Below are 16,767 nucleotides of genomic sequence, written 5' to 3' on the forward strand. Positions count from 1 at the left end.
TCTCTCAAGCACTACTGGCAAGGATTGATAGGACCCACTGGGAGGAGATGAAAGATATCATCCAGCTTCTCCCCAAAGATCAACAAAAGAGGGCACAGCAAATGGTCAAGGAAGGGCAGGCTATTACTAACAACCAGATTTGGTCAGCTCTAGATAAAGCAGACACAGCAGCTAGGACAATCAGTACTGCTGTTACAATTCAGAGACACGCATGGCTTTGGTCGTCAGGGTTTAAACCAGAAATCCAGCAGGCTGTCCTTAATATGCCATTCAATGAGAAACAGCTTTTTGGCCCTGAAGATGGCACTGCCATTGAAAAAATTAAGAAAGACTCAGACACTGCTAAAGCCATAGGTGCTCTGTATACTACACAATACAGAGGTTCATTTTGAAAACCTCAATACAGGGGTGGTTTTAGAGCACAAACATCTGAGGCATCCACCTCACAATCCAAACCATCTTACCATCCTCGGTACCAATGAGGTGGGTTTAGAGGAACTTATAAAGGGCAATTCCCCAGAGGTAAGGGACAAAAACAGCCAACAAAACAAACCTCACACACAAAACATTGACTCGCTCCACATCTTCCCTCATCACACTTCACCTGTGGGAGGAAGACTGCAAACGTTCCACAAAAATGGGTTACCCATTACAAAAGACAATTGGGTATTATCCATTATCCACAATGGTTACTGCAGAGAATTGGCACAAATACCTCCAGATATACCTCAAAAACCACACACTCTCCTCCCAACACATCTCCATGTTGCAAGAAGAAGTAAAGTCACTATTACTCAAACAAGCCATAGAGCTTGTACCGCAACATCAGATAGGAACAGGGGTTTACTCCCTGTACTTCCTTATTCCCCAAAAAGATGGAACCTTGAGACCAATACTAGATCTCAGAACTCTCAATCTTTACATGCTATCAGAACACTTTCACATGGTAACACTACAGGATGTAGTCCCACTGCTACAACAACAAGATTTCATGGCAACATTACACCTCAAGGATGCGTATTTTCACATACCCATCCATCCAGCGCCCAGAAAATATCTCAGGTTTGTAATGCAAGGAAAACATTACCAGTTCAAAGTGTTACCCTTCGGGATAACAACAGCTCCCAGAGTATTTACAAAATGCCTTGCAGTAGTTGCAGCCTACCTAAGAAGGCAACGCATCCATGTCTTTCCATATCTCAACGATTGGCTAATAAAATCCAGCAGTCATACACAGTGTCAAAACCATACACATTATGTAATACAAACCCTACACACTCTAGGGTTCTCTATGAACTACCCAAAATCCCACTTGCAAACGGCACAAATTCAACAGTATTTAGGAGCCACACTAAATACGCAAACAGCATTTGCAAGCCCAAGTCCACAAAAAATACAAACATTCCACAATGTATTAGCACAAATTCAGTCAAACCAACAGTACACAGTCAAATTTGTCATGAAACTGTTGGGCATGATGGCATGCATCGCCATTGTCCCAAATCCAAGATTAAACAGGCGGCTCTTACAAAAGTGCCTTGCAAAACAATGGTTACAGGCACACAGTCATCTTCAAGATTTAGTGTTGATAGACCGCCAAACACGCATATCGCTTCAGTGGTGGTATTCCACAAATTTAAACAAAGGGCTGCCATTTCAAGGCCTTGTGCCTCAAACCACACTTACAACAGATGCATCAATGATTGGATGGGGAGCACACCTCAACAATCACAACATTCAAGGACAATGGAACAACATACACAAACAACTTCACATAAATCACCTAGAATTGTTAGCCGTATTCCTAGCACTCAAAGCCTTTCAACCTCTTCTCGTTCACAAACACATTCTGATCAAAACAGACAACATGACTACAGTGTATTACCTCAACAAACAAGGAGGGACCCACTCATCTCAACTGTCCCTTCTAGCACAAAAGATTTGGCATTGGGCAATACACAACAACATTCACCTTGTAGCACAATACATTCCAGGGATACACAACCAATTATCAGATGTTCTCAGCCGAGATCATCAACAAACACACAAGTGGGAAATTCATCCCCAAGTGCTTCAGACATACTTTCATCACTGGAGAAAACCAGACATAAACCTATTCGCCACCAGCGAAAACGCAAAATGCCAAATCTTCGCATCCAGGTTCCCACACCCTCTATCCAATGGCAATGCTCTATGGATCAGCTGGTCAGGGATATTTGCTTACGCTTTTCCCCCTCTCCCGCTCATTCCATTTCTAGTCCACAAACTATGTCAAAACAAACTCAAACTCATACTTCTAGCACCAGCGTGGGCACCTCAACCATGGTACACGACACTGTTAGATCTGTCAGTAGTACCACACATCAAACTGCCCAACAGACCAGATCTGTTAACACAAAACAGACAACTGATTAGGCATCCAGATCCAGCATTACTCAATCTAGCGATTTGGCTCCTGAAGTCTTAGAGTTTGGATATCTACATCTTCCAACAGAATGTATGGAAGTAATTAAACAAGCTAGAAAACCCACTACCAGGCAGTTTTATGCAAACAAATGGAAAAGGTTTGTGTTTTACTGTCAACCTAAATAGATTGCCCCTCTTTCAGCATCAATACAAGACATTGTAGGTTACTTGCTTCATCTGCAAAAAGCAAATTTAGCCTTTTCGTCCATCAAAATACATCTCACTGCCATTTGAGCGTATTTGCAAAATATACAAGACACTTCTCTATTTAGAGTCCCTGTTATCAAAGCCTTCCTGGAAGGACTAAAATGCATCATACCACCAAGAACACCCCCAGTGCCTTCATGGAATCTAAATATTGTACTCACACGACTTAAGGGTCCACCATTTGAAGCTATGCATTCATGACAGATTCAATACCTAACATGGAAAGTAGCATTCCTAGTTGCAATTTCTTAATTAAGGAGAGTTAGTGAAATACAAGGTTTCACTATTGAGCAACCCTTCATACAGGTACACAAACACAAAGTAGTACTTCGGACAAACCCGAAATTTCTACCAAAGGTAATATCACCATTTCATATCAAATCAAACAGTGGAACTCCCGGTCTTCTTCCCACAGCCAGACTCTGTAGCAGAAAGAGCGCTGCATACATTAGACATTAAAAGAGATATAATGTATTACATTGATAGAACTAAATCATTTAGGAAAACCAAACAGTTATTTGTGGCGTTCCAAAGACCCCATAGTTGTAATCCTATCTCAAAACAAGGACTAGCTAGATGGATTGTAAAATGTATCCAAACATGTTACCTAAAAGCCAAAAGGCAGCTATTAGTAAGACCAAAAGCACATTCCACCAGGAAAAAAGGTGCAACAATGTCATTTTTAGGATATATACCAATGACAGAAATCTGTAAAGCAGCCACTTGGTCAACACCCCATACATTTACCAAGCATTACTGTGTAGATGTGTTAGCAACACAACAAGCCACAGTAGGACAGGCTGTACTAAGAACACTATTTAAAACCACTTCAACTCCAACAATCTGACCACCGCTTATGGTAGGAAAACTGCTTTGTAGTATATGCATAGCATGTGTATCTGCAGCTACACATGCCATAGAATGGAAAATGTCACTTACCCAGTGTACATCTGTTCGTGGCATGTTCCGCTGCAGATTCACATGCGCCCTCACCGGGAGCCTGTAGCCACTTAAGTTAAAATATTCATTTGTACATATGCATATATATCTCTATTCCATTTGCATGGACATCTCTTTTCTTTACACTCTATCACTCCTACCTTACACTCTGCGGGAAAACAATCGAAGATGGAGTCGATGCCCATGCGCATTGGAGCCGAAGAGGAAGAGTCACTCGATCCCGTGACTCGAAAACGCTTCTTCGAAGAAAAACAATTTGTAACACTCCGAGCCCAACACTAGATGGCAGGACTATGCATAGCATGTGAATCTGCAGCGGAACATGCCACGAACAGATGTACACTGGGTAAGTGACATTTTCCATATATCACGCTGTGCACTGTTCCTGCCATCTAGTGTTGGGCTCGGAGTGTTACAAGTTGTTTTTCTTCGAAGAAGTCTTTTTAAGTCACGGGACCGAGTGACTCCTCCCTTTCGGCTCCATTGTGCATGGGCATCGACTCCATCTTAGATTGTTTTATTTCCGCCATTGGGTTCGGATGTGTTCCTCTTCGCTCCGGGTATTCGATTCAGAAAAATACTAAATTCACCGGAAATCGTCGGTATTGTTTTCGATCGCAAAACATATTGCATCGACACCGGTGAAACACACCTTCGATTGCCCTTCGGGGATCCTGCGCCCAGCCAGGGGCTGGTCAGCCCGATCCCAGAAAACGTCGAAGCCTAATGGACCGGACCCCGTTCCGATTCTGCCCACAGTGCCACGCCAAGTATCCCTACACAGACCAACACCGGGTCTGTAATCTGTGTTTGTCACAGGACCACCGAGAGGATACTTGTGAGGCCTGCAGGTCCTTCCGTTCGAAGAAGTCCTTGAGGGATCGAAGGGCGAGGCGACTGCAGATGGCATCGAAGAGTTCCAAGCACCTCGACGTCGAGGAAGAGGAGATGGCCATCTCCATCCAAGGTTCCGATTCGGACGACTCCGATGCAGACCGACCACCCACGTTAGGCCAGCACGTGAGTATGCCTGCCCCGACCCAAGTCCATAGTCAGTCCAAATCAAAAGTGAAGGCCATGGCTCGACCCACAAGAAATCAAGTGGTGACCAAGCAACACCTTTGGCACTGAAAAAGGCCAAATCCGTGCCGAAGTCTTCGACTTGAGCCAAGAAACCGTATCCGAGAAATCTCGACATCGACTCATTGAGTCGAAGCCTCGAAAGAGTCTTTCGGAGCCAAGGCCTACTGTCACCATGGGCATTTCGGTGCCGAAGAAACCGGCATCGGAGCCGAAAAAAGCCTTGAACACCGAGGAACATGGACTCTCAAAACAAATGAAAGAGAGACACAGATTTGAGGAGGAACTTCACCAAATGGAGGAGTTTGATGAAACACAGGCAAGGATACATATCCATAAGGATACTGGGAAGATCCAAACGGCACCTCCTCTCAAATTCAAAAGGAAACTGGCTTTCCAAGGACGTTCAGACACTGAGCAGCCAAAGGCTAAAGTGCCTAGAGAACAATCTCCGCCACGCCAGTTTTCTCCATCACATTCTCCTCTGCATTCTCCTCAGAGAACTATTTCTCTCCTTGCAACGGCCACTGCACACTCACCCACACACACTGTGCACTCGCAACAGGATACGGACCCATGGGACCTTTATGATTACCTTGTGTCGGACAATAGCCCGGAGTGCTATCCTTTGAAACCCTCTCCACCTGAAGATAGCACCTCCTACACTCAGGTCTTGGCGAGGGCGGCTGCATTCCACAGTGTGAGCATGCACACAGAGCCATTCGAGGACGATTTTCTTTTTAATGCTTTGTCCTCGACGCATGCTTCTTATCAAAGCCTGCCCATGCTCCCAGGCATGTTTAAAACATGCCCAACAAATTTTTCAGGCGCCCGTGAAGGGAAGACCCATAACGCCAAGGGTGTAAAAGAAATACAAGCCACCACCTTCAGACCCAGTATTCATCACCCAGCAGCTGCCCCCAGACTCCGTAGTGGTCAGCGCAGCGAGGAAGAGATACAACTCGCAGTCATCGGGAGATGCACCACCTCCAGATAAGGAGAGTAAGAAGTTTGACGCGGCAGGAAAGAGGGTAGCGTTGCAAGCTGCCAATCAGTGGCGCATTGCAAACTCTCAAGCCCTCCTCGCACTAAATGACCGAGCTCATTGGGACGAGATGAGCGATATTATCCAACATCTCCCCAAGGAGTACCAGAAAAGAGCTCAGCAAGTGGTAGAGGAGGGACAAGCAATATCGAACAATCAAATACGATCTGCATTAGATTCCGCCTACACTGCCGCAAGAACAGTGAACACTGCAGTGACAATTAGACGCCGTGCTTGGCTGAGATCCTCAGGTTTCAAACCAGAGATTCAGCAGGCTGTCCTCAACATGCCATTCAATCAGCAACAGCTATTTGGCACACAAGTGGATACAGCCATCGAAAAAATTAAAAAGGACACTGATACAGCCAAAGCAATGGGAGCGCTCTATTCGTCCCAATACAGAGGGACATTCAGAAAACCGCAGTATAGGGTAGGTTTTAGACCACAGTCATCAGAAACATCCACCTCTCAAACAAAACCCTCCTACCAATCACAATATCAGAGAGGGGGGTTTCGCGGGTCCTTCATGGGACAAATTCCAAGGTCCAGGGGAAAATTCCAGAGCACAAAGCAGGCCACTAACCCCAAGCAGTGACTTTGCCATCACCTTCCCCCAACACACATCCCATGTGGGAGGAAGACTGAAAATGTTCCACAATCAATGGTCAGACATAACAACGGACACATGGGTACTATCAATTATCCAACATGGTTACTGCATAGAATTCATACATTTTCCTCCAGATATTCCCCCAAAAACACACAAACTATTGTCGCACCATCTCACTTTGTTACAAACAGAAGTGCAGGCACTTTTAACAAAACCGGCTATAGAACTAGTGCCTCATCCACAAAAAGGAACAGGGCTCTATTCTCTGAACTTCCTTTTTCCAAAAAGGGACAAAACACTAAAACCAATATTAGATCTCAGGAACCTCAACCTATACATCAAATCAGAACACTTTCACATGGTGACACTACAAGATGTAGTCCCATTACTAAAACAGGGAGAATACATGGCAACACTGGACCTAAAATATGCGTATTTTCATGTTCGATGGCATGTGTAGCTGCAGATACACATGCTGTGCACATCCCGCAATCTAGTGTTGGGCTCGGAGTGTTACAAATTGTTTTTCTTCGAAGAAGTCTTTTTCGAGTCACGAGATAGAGGGACTCCTCCCCTTTCGGCTCCATTGCACATGGGCGTCGACTCCATCTTAGATTGTTTTCTTTCTGCCATCGGGTTCGGACGTGTTCCTTTTTGCTCCGCGTTTCGGTTCGGAAAGTTAGTGAAAAACTCGGAAAATTCGTCGGTATTGTTTGCGTTCGGTATCGGGTTAGTTACAACAGATCGACACCGAATTTTGAAGAGCTCCGGTGGCCCTTCGGGGTTTTACATTCCCCGGCGGGGCCTGGTCGGCCCGACCACGTGTGCCTTCAAGGCTAATGGAACGGACCCCATTCCGCTTCTGCCCCGAATGCCACAACAAGTATCCTTATACAGATCAGCATCTGGTCTGTAATTTGTGTTTGTCTCCAGAACACTAATAGGATACCTGTGTGAGGCCTGTCGAGCGTTTCGGTCGAGGAAGACTTTAAGAGACCGAAGAGCAAGAAGACTACAAATGGTGTCGGCGCCGACAGGACAACTACACTTGGAGGAAGAAGAAGAAGCCTTCTCCATTGCGGATTCGGATTCGGACTCGGACGAGGTCGATCCCGAAAAGACGCCGAAAACCGTGAGTATGACGTCACAACACAAAACTCACGGAAAAAACGTTAAAGCCCAGGGGACGCCACCGCCAGCAGGCCATGGCTTAACCCGAAAAATAGGTGACCGAGCATCGGCACCGAAAAAGGGCATGCATGTGTCGAAGTCATCCGACTCCTGTCGAGATACCAGCACAGAGCAGACTCTACCCCGAGACACCAGGTCGGAGCAATCTCGACACCGAGAGGGTGGCACCGAAATGAGTCGGCATCGAGAGATCAGTACGCCGAAAATTAAAGTGTCTTCGGAGCCAAAAAAGACTGCCGAAAAAGTTTCCATACCGAAATCGAGTTCCTACACTGAGGAACAGGGCCTGTCCTCACAGATGCAAGGACACAAATTCGGACAAGAACTGGAGGCAGGGGAGCCAGATTACACTCAAAGAAGGCTCCACATTCAAAAGGACACAGGAAAGAGCAGTACTCTCCCTTCAATAAGAATGAAAAGAAAACTTGCCTTCCAAGAAAAAGACAAGCAGCCTCAGGCAAAGGTGGCAAGACAAGTGACTCCGCCACCATCTCCACAACGCTCACCACAACTATAACCGGTAGCCACTCCACCAATGATGCAGTCCCCAACTCACACAGGGATGAGTCAGGATGATCCCATGCTGGGATCTTTATGATTTGCCTGTATCAGATAACAGTCCCGACTGTTATCCAGCGAGACCGTCACCACCTGAGGACAGCACTGCCTACACACAGGTGGTGGCAAGAGCAGCTGTGTTCCATAATGTCACCCTGCATGCAGAACCTATAGAGGATGACTTTCTCTTTAATACACTGTCGTGTACACATAGCCAGTACCAGAGTCTCCCTATGTTACCAGGAATGCTCAAACACTCCAAACAAGTGTTTCAGGAGCCTGTGAAGGGCAGGGCCATAACTCCAAGGGTGGAGAAGAAGTACAAAGCGCCACCAACAGACCCTGTGTACATCACGCAGCAATTAACACCAGACTCAGTGGTAGTAGGAGCAGCTCGTAAAAGGGCGAACTCACACACCTCAGGAGACGCCCCACCTCCAGAGAGTCGCAAGTTCGACGCAGCGGGGAAAAGGGTTGAGGCACAGGCAGCCAACCAATGGCGCATTGCCAACTCACAGGCATTGCTGGCAAGATATGATAGGGCTCATTGGGACGAAATGCAGCATTTCATTGAACACCTGCCCAAAGAGTTCCAAAAAAGAGCACAACAAGTGGTGGAGGAAGGCCAGAGTATCTCGAACAATCAGATACTCTCAGCAATGGATGCAGCCGACACAGCTGCTAGGACTGTAAATACAGCAGTGACCATGCGGAGGCACACATGGCTAAGAACCTCAGGATTCAATCCTGAAATACAACAAGCAGTCCTAAATATGCCATTTAACGGACAACAGTTGTTTGGGCCGGAGGTGGACACTGCCATAGAAAAACTTTTTAAAAAAAGACACAGATACGGCCAAAGCAATGGGCGTACTATACTCCCCACAGAGCAGAGGCACATTTTGGAAATTGCAGTTTAGAGGGGGGTTTCGGGGACAGAGCACAGAGCCCTCACCCTCACAAACAAGACCCACTTATCAAAGCCAATACCAGCGGGGTAAGTTTTCGGGGACAAAACAGAGGAGGACAGTTCCCAAAGAGTAGAGGGAAGTTCCAGAGCCCCAAAACTCCACAAAATAAACAGTGACTCCAACGTCACAAATCCCCAACACATGACACCAGTGGGGGGGGAGACTAACCAATTTCTACAACAACTGGGAACAAATAACAACAGACACGTGGGTCTTAGCCATTATCCAGCATGGTTATTGCATAGAGTTTCTTCAATTCCCTCCAAATGTCCCACCGAAAACACACACTATGTCCAAACAACACATGGATCTCTCACAACTAGAGGTCCAAGCTTTGTTGCAAAAGGATGCAATAGAGCTAGTACCAATTCATCAAAAGGGAACAGAAGTTTACTCCCTGTACTTTCTCATACCCAAAAAAGACAAAACTCTAAGACCTATACTAGATCTCAGAACATTGAACATATACATCAAATCAGATCACTTTCACATGGTGACACTGCAAGACGTGATCCCATTGCTCAAACAACAAGACTACATGACAACACTAGACCTCAAGGATGCGTATTTCCATATACCCATACATCCTTTCCACAGAAAGTACTTAAGGTTTGTAATCCAAGGGGTACATTACCAGTTCAAAGTGTTGCCATTCGGGATAACAACAGCGCCAAGAGTTTTTACAAAATGCCTGGCAGTAGTAGCAGCTCATATCAGAAGGCAGCAAATACATGTGTTCCCGTACCTAGACGATTGGTTAATCAAGACCAATACGCAAGAACGGTGTTCACAACACAGGAATTATGTCATAGAAACCCTTCACAAGCTAGGTTTCTCACTCATCTACAACAAATCACACCTACAGCCGTGTCAAATACAACAATATTTAGGAGCAACAATCAACACAACAGAAGGGATTGCCACTCCAAGTCCACAAAGGGTACAGGCATTTCAAAACGTAATACAAGCCATGCACCCAAACCAAAATTTACAGGTAAAATTAGTGATGAAACTACTAGGCATGATGTCCTCATGCATAGCCATTGTCCCAAACGCAAGATTGCACATGCAGCCCTTACAACAGTGCCTAGCATCACAGTGGTCACAGGCACGGGGTCAACTTCAAGATCTAGTGTTGATAGACCGCCAAACATACACCTCGCTTCAATGGTGGAACACTATAAATTTAAACAAAGGGCTGCCTTTTCAAGGCCCAGTGCCTCAATACGTAATAACAACGGATGCCTCCATGATAGGGTGGGGAGCACACCTCAACCAACACAGCATCCAAGGACAATGGGACACTCAGCAGAGACATTTCACATAAATCACTTAGAACTACTAGCAGTATTTCTAGCGCTAAAAGCATTTCAACCTATAATAACCCACAAACACATCCTTGTCAAAACAGACAACATGACAACGATGTATTATCTGGACAAACAGGGAGGAACACACTCGACACAGTTGTGTCTCCTGGCACAGAAAATATGGCATTGGGTGATTCACAACCACATTCGCCTAATAGCGCAGTTCATACCTGGAATTCATAACCAGTTAGCAGACAATCGTTCTCGGGATCACCAACAGATCCACGAATGGGAAATTCATCCCCAAATACTAGAAACTTACTTCCAGAGGTGGGGAACACCGCAAATAGACCTATTTGCAACAAAAGAAAACGCAAAATGCCAAAACTTCGCATCCAGGTACCCACAGGCTCACTCTCAGGGCAATGCGTTATGGATGAGTTGGTCAGGGATATTTGCATACGCGTTTCCCCCTCTCCCACTCCTTCCATATCTAGTAAACAAATTGAGTCAAAACAAACTCAAACTCATACTAATAGCACCAACTTGGGCAAGACAACCTTGGTACACAACACTACTAGACCTCTCAGTAGCGCCCCATATCAAACTACCAAACAGACCATATCTGTGAACTCAACACAAACAAAAGATCAGACACCCAAATCCAGCATCGTTGAATTTAGCAATTTGGCTCCTGAAGTCTTGGAATTCGGGCATCTAGACCTTACCCTAGAATTTATGGAGGTCATAAAACAAGCTAGAAAACCAACCACAAGACATTGCTATGCAAATAAGTGGAAAAGATTTGTTTATTACTGCCATAATAATCAAATTCAACCATTACACGCATCTGCTAAAGACATCGTCAGCTACCTACTGCACTTACAAAAGTCAAAGTTAGCTTTTTCATCCATTAAAATACATCTCACCGCAATTTCAGCTTATCTGCAAATTATGCACTCAACTTCATTATTCAGGGTCCCAGTCATAAAAGCATTTATGGAGGGTCTCAAAAGAATTATACCACCATGAACACCACCAGTTCCTTCGTGGAATCTCAACATTGTCTTAACACGACTTATGGGTCCACCTTTTGAACCCATGCACTCATGTGAGATACAGTACTTAACATGGAAAGTAGTTTTTCAGATAGCTATCACATCTCTCAGAAGAGTAAGTGAAATACAAGCATTTACTATACAAGAACCCTTTATTCAGATACATAAACATAAAGTGGTTCTACGAACAAATCCTAAATTCTTACCTAAGGTCATATCACCGTTCCACTTAAATCAAACAGTGGAACTCCCAGTATTCTTTCCAGAACCAGATTCGGTAGCAGAGAGAGCATTACATACATTAGACATTAAAAGGGCACTAATGTACTACATAGATAGAACAAAACAAATTCGCAAAACAAAGCAATTGTTTGTTGCATTCCAAAAACCTCATACAGGGAATCCAATATCCAAACAAGGCATTGCCAGATGGATAGTTAAATGTATTCAAACCTGTTATATAAAAGCAAAAAGAGAACTGCCTATTACACCAAAGGCACACTCAACTAGAAAGAAAGGTGCTACCATGGCCTTTCTAGGAAACATACCAATGACTGAAATATGTAAGGCAGCCACATGGTCTACGCCTCATACATTTACCAAGCATTACTGCGTGGATGTGTTAACAACACAGCAAGCCACAGTAGGACAAGCAATATTACAGACTTTATTTCAAACAACTTCAACTCCTACAGACTGAACCACCGCTTTTGGGGAGATAACTGCTTACTAGTTTATGCACAGCATGTGTAATTGCAGCTACACATGCCATCGAACGGAAAATGTCACTTACCCAGTGTACATCTGTTCGTGGCATGAGACGCTGCAGATTCACATGCGCCCTCCCACCTCCCCGGGAGCCTGTAGCCGTTTAAGTTGACATAAAATTAGACTTGTACATTTGTAAATTTGTAAATATATCACTTTGAAACTCATTATGTACATACATATTTACTCCATTGCATGGGCACTATTAATATATACACAACTCCTACCTCACCCTCTGCGGGAAAACAATCTAAGATGGAGTCGATGCCCATGCGCAGTAGAGCCAAAAGGGAGGAGTCACTCGGTCCCGTGTCTCGAAAAGACTTCTTCGAAGAAAAACAACTTGTAACACTCCGAGCCCAACACTAGATGGCAGGAACGGTGCACAGCATGTGAATCTGCAGCGGAACATGCCACGAACAGATGTACAACTGGGTAAGTGACATTTTCCGTACTCCATAGTTTTGGAATACATAGCGATATATAATTGTTTTCACAATGAGTAATGCATAATCTCCTCCATAATGCTACTTTAGCAAGCAACCACTAGTGAATGCCATCCTGAATAAAAAGTGAAGAGTTTCCTGAAGCCATAAATTGGAAGGTGGCAAAAGAGAAACTGGGGGTAAAAGAACGTACTTCCTTTCCCGTTTTAACATTTTTTGTGCTCATTTTTGTATTTTGGAGAGCTAGATTGTCAAATCAATTTCAGGACTCTGAAGTTTGATAGGATATATGTAGATATCCAATCTGAGACACTGAGAAATGTTCCTCACGTATTTTTGGCTGAATAGGTGTTTTTTTTTTTTTTAAAGTAATCTGGTATCTTCTCTTGTATGTGATTGTACGTCTGTTGCCCCCATGTCTTCCATTTGTTAATTCATTTTCAAATATCTATGTATCCTCAATGCCGTGTGTCTAAGCTGAATTCAGGAACAGACACTGGGGAATAATAGTAACTGGTGACATGAAGCTGGTGCTCCTGTTATTAATTGATGCCATTATGACCAGAAAATACAGGTGGCACTAGTGGGCTGGCTATTTTTGATTGTCGTAAAATTTTACGTTTCTGTGAGGTAGGTGCCTCACTGTTTAATGCAAAACCATTCTCCTGCATTGCATGCTTACATCTGAATAGCAGCTGCAGAGAAAGTGTTGTAACAGCTGTCAGGGTTTTGTGTATTTTTTTTTAATTAACTTCCACCTAGACCCTTTTATGGTCCTGTTACTGTCTTGTACACTTCACATATTGCATTTAAATCATGTTGGTGATGTACATGGCAGGTTTAGACCTCATACTACATTTATATCTTAGCCTTTTAGCATTTCTGATAGCAGATTGTTAGTAATTGATGGCATGCATGTTATTTCAGGAGGACAGACTATGTGGTGACTCCAAGCTCTGGAGATGAAAAGAGAGTTTTCCAAGAGCAGGTGAGTAGACCAATTTAATTCCATTATCAAAAATGTTTGAAATACGTGATAAGTAGGATTTATGGATCTTCATTGACTGTTGAGCAAGTTACAACAGTAGGTGTAAACTGCACACCATCTTTTTGCGTAGTCACATGACAAAATGAATATTTAGAGGAAGTTGCACATCCTGCTCCTCATTTATATCAATGAAGTGGGACGCAATTCTTAATCTCCTGTTAATGACTGCAAATGCAGTGACTGAGGTATGCAAGTGATAGCCAACTGTTATATTTTTCCAAACGTTATGTAAACATGGCATGGTGGGTCATTTGTTGCCCTTTGGCAAGCATTGTTATGAACCAACTTAACAGTACTGACGAGAACGGATGAAAAAGTTGTGACCCACTCATCTCCATAGTCTTAAGATAATGCTTATTGGGCAGCCACAGGTTGTTAGACTTCTTTATTTATTGTATGAGTTCTGGCAACCTTTCCCCTCAAGTACACACGGAAGAAATCCACGCAGTTTTTTTACAGGCTTTATTGAAAGGCAAATGTATTGTGGAATAAGTGAAACAAAATAATTGCAGAAATCAGTAAAATCAATGTGAGAGAGTAAGCACAGAATATAAATATTTAGTACCCAGGCAACGTGATATATATATTGCCTTTTTAATAATCACTGCAGGTGTGAGTATCAGAGGTATTGCCAAATTGAAGGTTTAAGAATTTCAGTAGAATCTCACCACCAACACCCATTTGTACCTGACCTTCTGTTTGTACAATCTGTGGACCTGTTTGCAATTAAAAGTTTTATGTCTCTAAGTGAAAAGATGTTCTCTAGTATTGGGTCCTTCATAGATGCCCATTCTTGAGTCATTCCTGTTGATCTGGGAGTCCCACAGTAACATAGCAATAGCATTTTATGTTAAACATAGTGCTAAGACTGTAACATTGGCTCTCTAGTAGCCTAGTCACAGCTTTTAAAAATAACTAAACTTCAGCCAATCGGAGACTGTATGAAGCCTACACCCTGAGAGGGCATCATCCTTCAGATTTTCACCAGACATCGTTTGTGAAGGCAGTCCCCTTGAGCTATGCTCAGTTCTTCTCAGATAAGTCTTTTTTCTTCAGTTTTGTTGTTATTATATTATCCATCATATACAGTTATTATAGAAGCTTTTCAGCCTTTTAATTACTTCATCTTGTCACATAGCACCAAAATTAGCCTTCTTGTGACAAAAAGGAACTGTACAAAAATGATCCTCATAAGGAGTGCATTTATTGCCTCTACCTGTCTCACAGATCAAGATGCAAGATATTCAGAAAGTGTTCTTCAAAAACCTTAAAGGATAGAGAGCCAATGCTTTTATTGTGTTTTCAAAAATCAAGAGAGGAAGGTGCCTATGAGAAGGAATCAAGCTCGTCTTCGAAGACTTCAAATAATAGGTCTCACTCTGAAGAAAAAAACTGTCTCTGAAATAGTCTTGGGAGCAGAGGATCCATCTATATCAAAAGAAGGTGTGAAGAGATTAAGGCAGATCTTCTGGGGTCACAAAGATTGAAAAAAAAAGTCTTAGGTTCAGTTAACGATGTCTTCACAAAAGAAGCCACATGCTCATGTGAAAGCTCTACCTCTGGAGCCACAAAGCTTACCTTTTTGTATCTTCTTTCCTCTCACCCTTATTGAAGACCACAGCGCTGGTGGAAGTTCACTTGTCAAAGGCAACTGTGCTGTCAATGACCAATGAAGTTTGACAACACTGTTGACGTTTTCATCCACAGCAGTGGTGTTGAAGAAACTATAAAAGAGAAAACGAGAAAATTCCTCAACCATGACAACTCTGGATAAACCATTGATGTGACATGCATCAATGACACATTCCTCGAGAACACAGTTGCCAAAACATTGACAGCAGTTCCGTCTTTGAAACTTAAGTTGATGACACACCTGTCAAGTGCACCCGCGTCAGTGGCAGTACAACCTCATATTCCGTTGCTTCTGAGGAACTTTTCAGAGCCTTTATCAATGACGTTTATCTCAGGGACTGGAGTACCATCAGAAGTTGTGCCACAGCACAAGCGTCCACACGGAGCATCCATCTTTCAGACTAGTGGGCACTGATGGTTTCGAATGTAAGGGATGTTTGAACCTGCATGTAGCCCTTGTCAATTAAGAGTTAAATTATAAGAAGGTGATGATGATGATGATCAGTTCTCCACCACAGAGCATCATGATGGGACATTTGATGAACCATATCACTCAATGCGTTATGAACCTTCTTATTGACAGTTGCACTAGGTGTATGGGAAGTTTCTTAATTAGGACAGTGACAGTCTCCATAGTACAGTTTACATCACATTAGCATTGGTATGAGACTTAAAGACTAATAAAAGTGGATTCTCTTCCAGGGGATCCTCATCAATAGTCATAAACATTGAATATTCCCGCCCTTGTGCGGGGACCCCGGAGCATATATATATAAAATACATACATATTATCATGTGTAAAACAGCAATGCAGGCTATAATCATAAATAGGCTAAAATGCTTTATTTCTATGCAAGTTTTTTTTTTTTTTTTTTTTTTTTCATATTATAAAATCACAATAGATCATAAATATCTACCTAAGCCCCAAAAACTGGACTTAGGGAAGTAAACAGCAGTAAATAGCAGAGAAAAATAGAAAAAAACACATTGAAAAACAATGAAGCATTCTTAGCCAATAGGCTGCATGCAGGTTAACACAGGAGAACCATAAAAACTTTGGCACCGTGCCTTTAAGACCCTGAGCACCTCCAGTATCCCACCATGCCTCAGGGGTGAAGGGAAGGTGACAGTTGGTTCACAGTTAGGTCAGTTCTTTTTTCCGGCTTCTTCTGAGAGGATCCTGGAGCATTGAGCTCTCAGTTTTTCTGAGTTTTTCTTCGGAAAAATCCCTAAAAATAGTGTTTTTCCTGTTTACTCGACAGATAACATCTTTTGTCTGAGTTTGGCAGTCTTTTCTGACAGAAAATGCCATCTCTTTTTGTAAAATGTCCTTCTTGTGGGAAGAAGAAAGCCCAGTCAGACCCACACTCTCTGTGTATTGTCTGCCTGCCACAGAGTCACTGTCCTGACACCTGCA

General features: G+C 43.4%; 1 protein-coding gene across 3 annotated transcripts in view; it reads left to right on the forward strand.

Moving 5' to 3' along the window:
• NFRKB (nuclear factor related to kappaB binding protein) overlaps positions 1–16,767 on the forward strand; it is a 461,159-nt gene that overhangs the window by 143,300 nt on the left and 301,092 nt on the right. For all 3 annotated transcript variants that reach the window (XM_069224477.1, XM_069224478.1, XM_069224479.1), the window contains one exon: positions 13,598–13,658. In XM_069224477.1, the coding sequence (XP_069080578.1) occupies positions 13,598–13,658 (61 nt within the window). The remainder of the gene's footprint in view (positions 1–13,597; positions 13,659–16,767) is intronic.

Source organism: Pleurodeles waltl, chromosome 3_1 (genome assembly GCF_031143425.1).
Source record: "Pleurodeles waltl isolate 20211129_DDA chromosome 3_1, aPleWal1.hap1.20221129, whole genome shotgun sequence".
Taxonomy (NCBI): Eukaryota; Metazoa; Chordata; class Amphibia; order Caudata; family Salamandridae; genus Pleurodeles; species Pleurodeles waltl.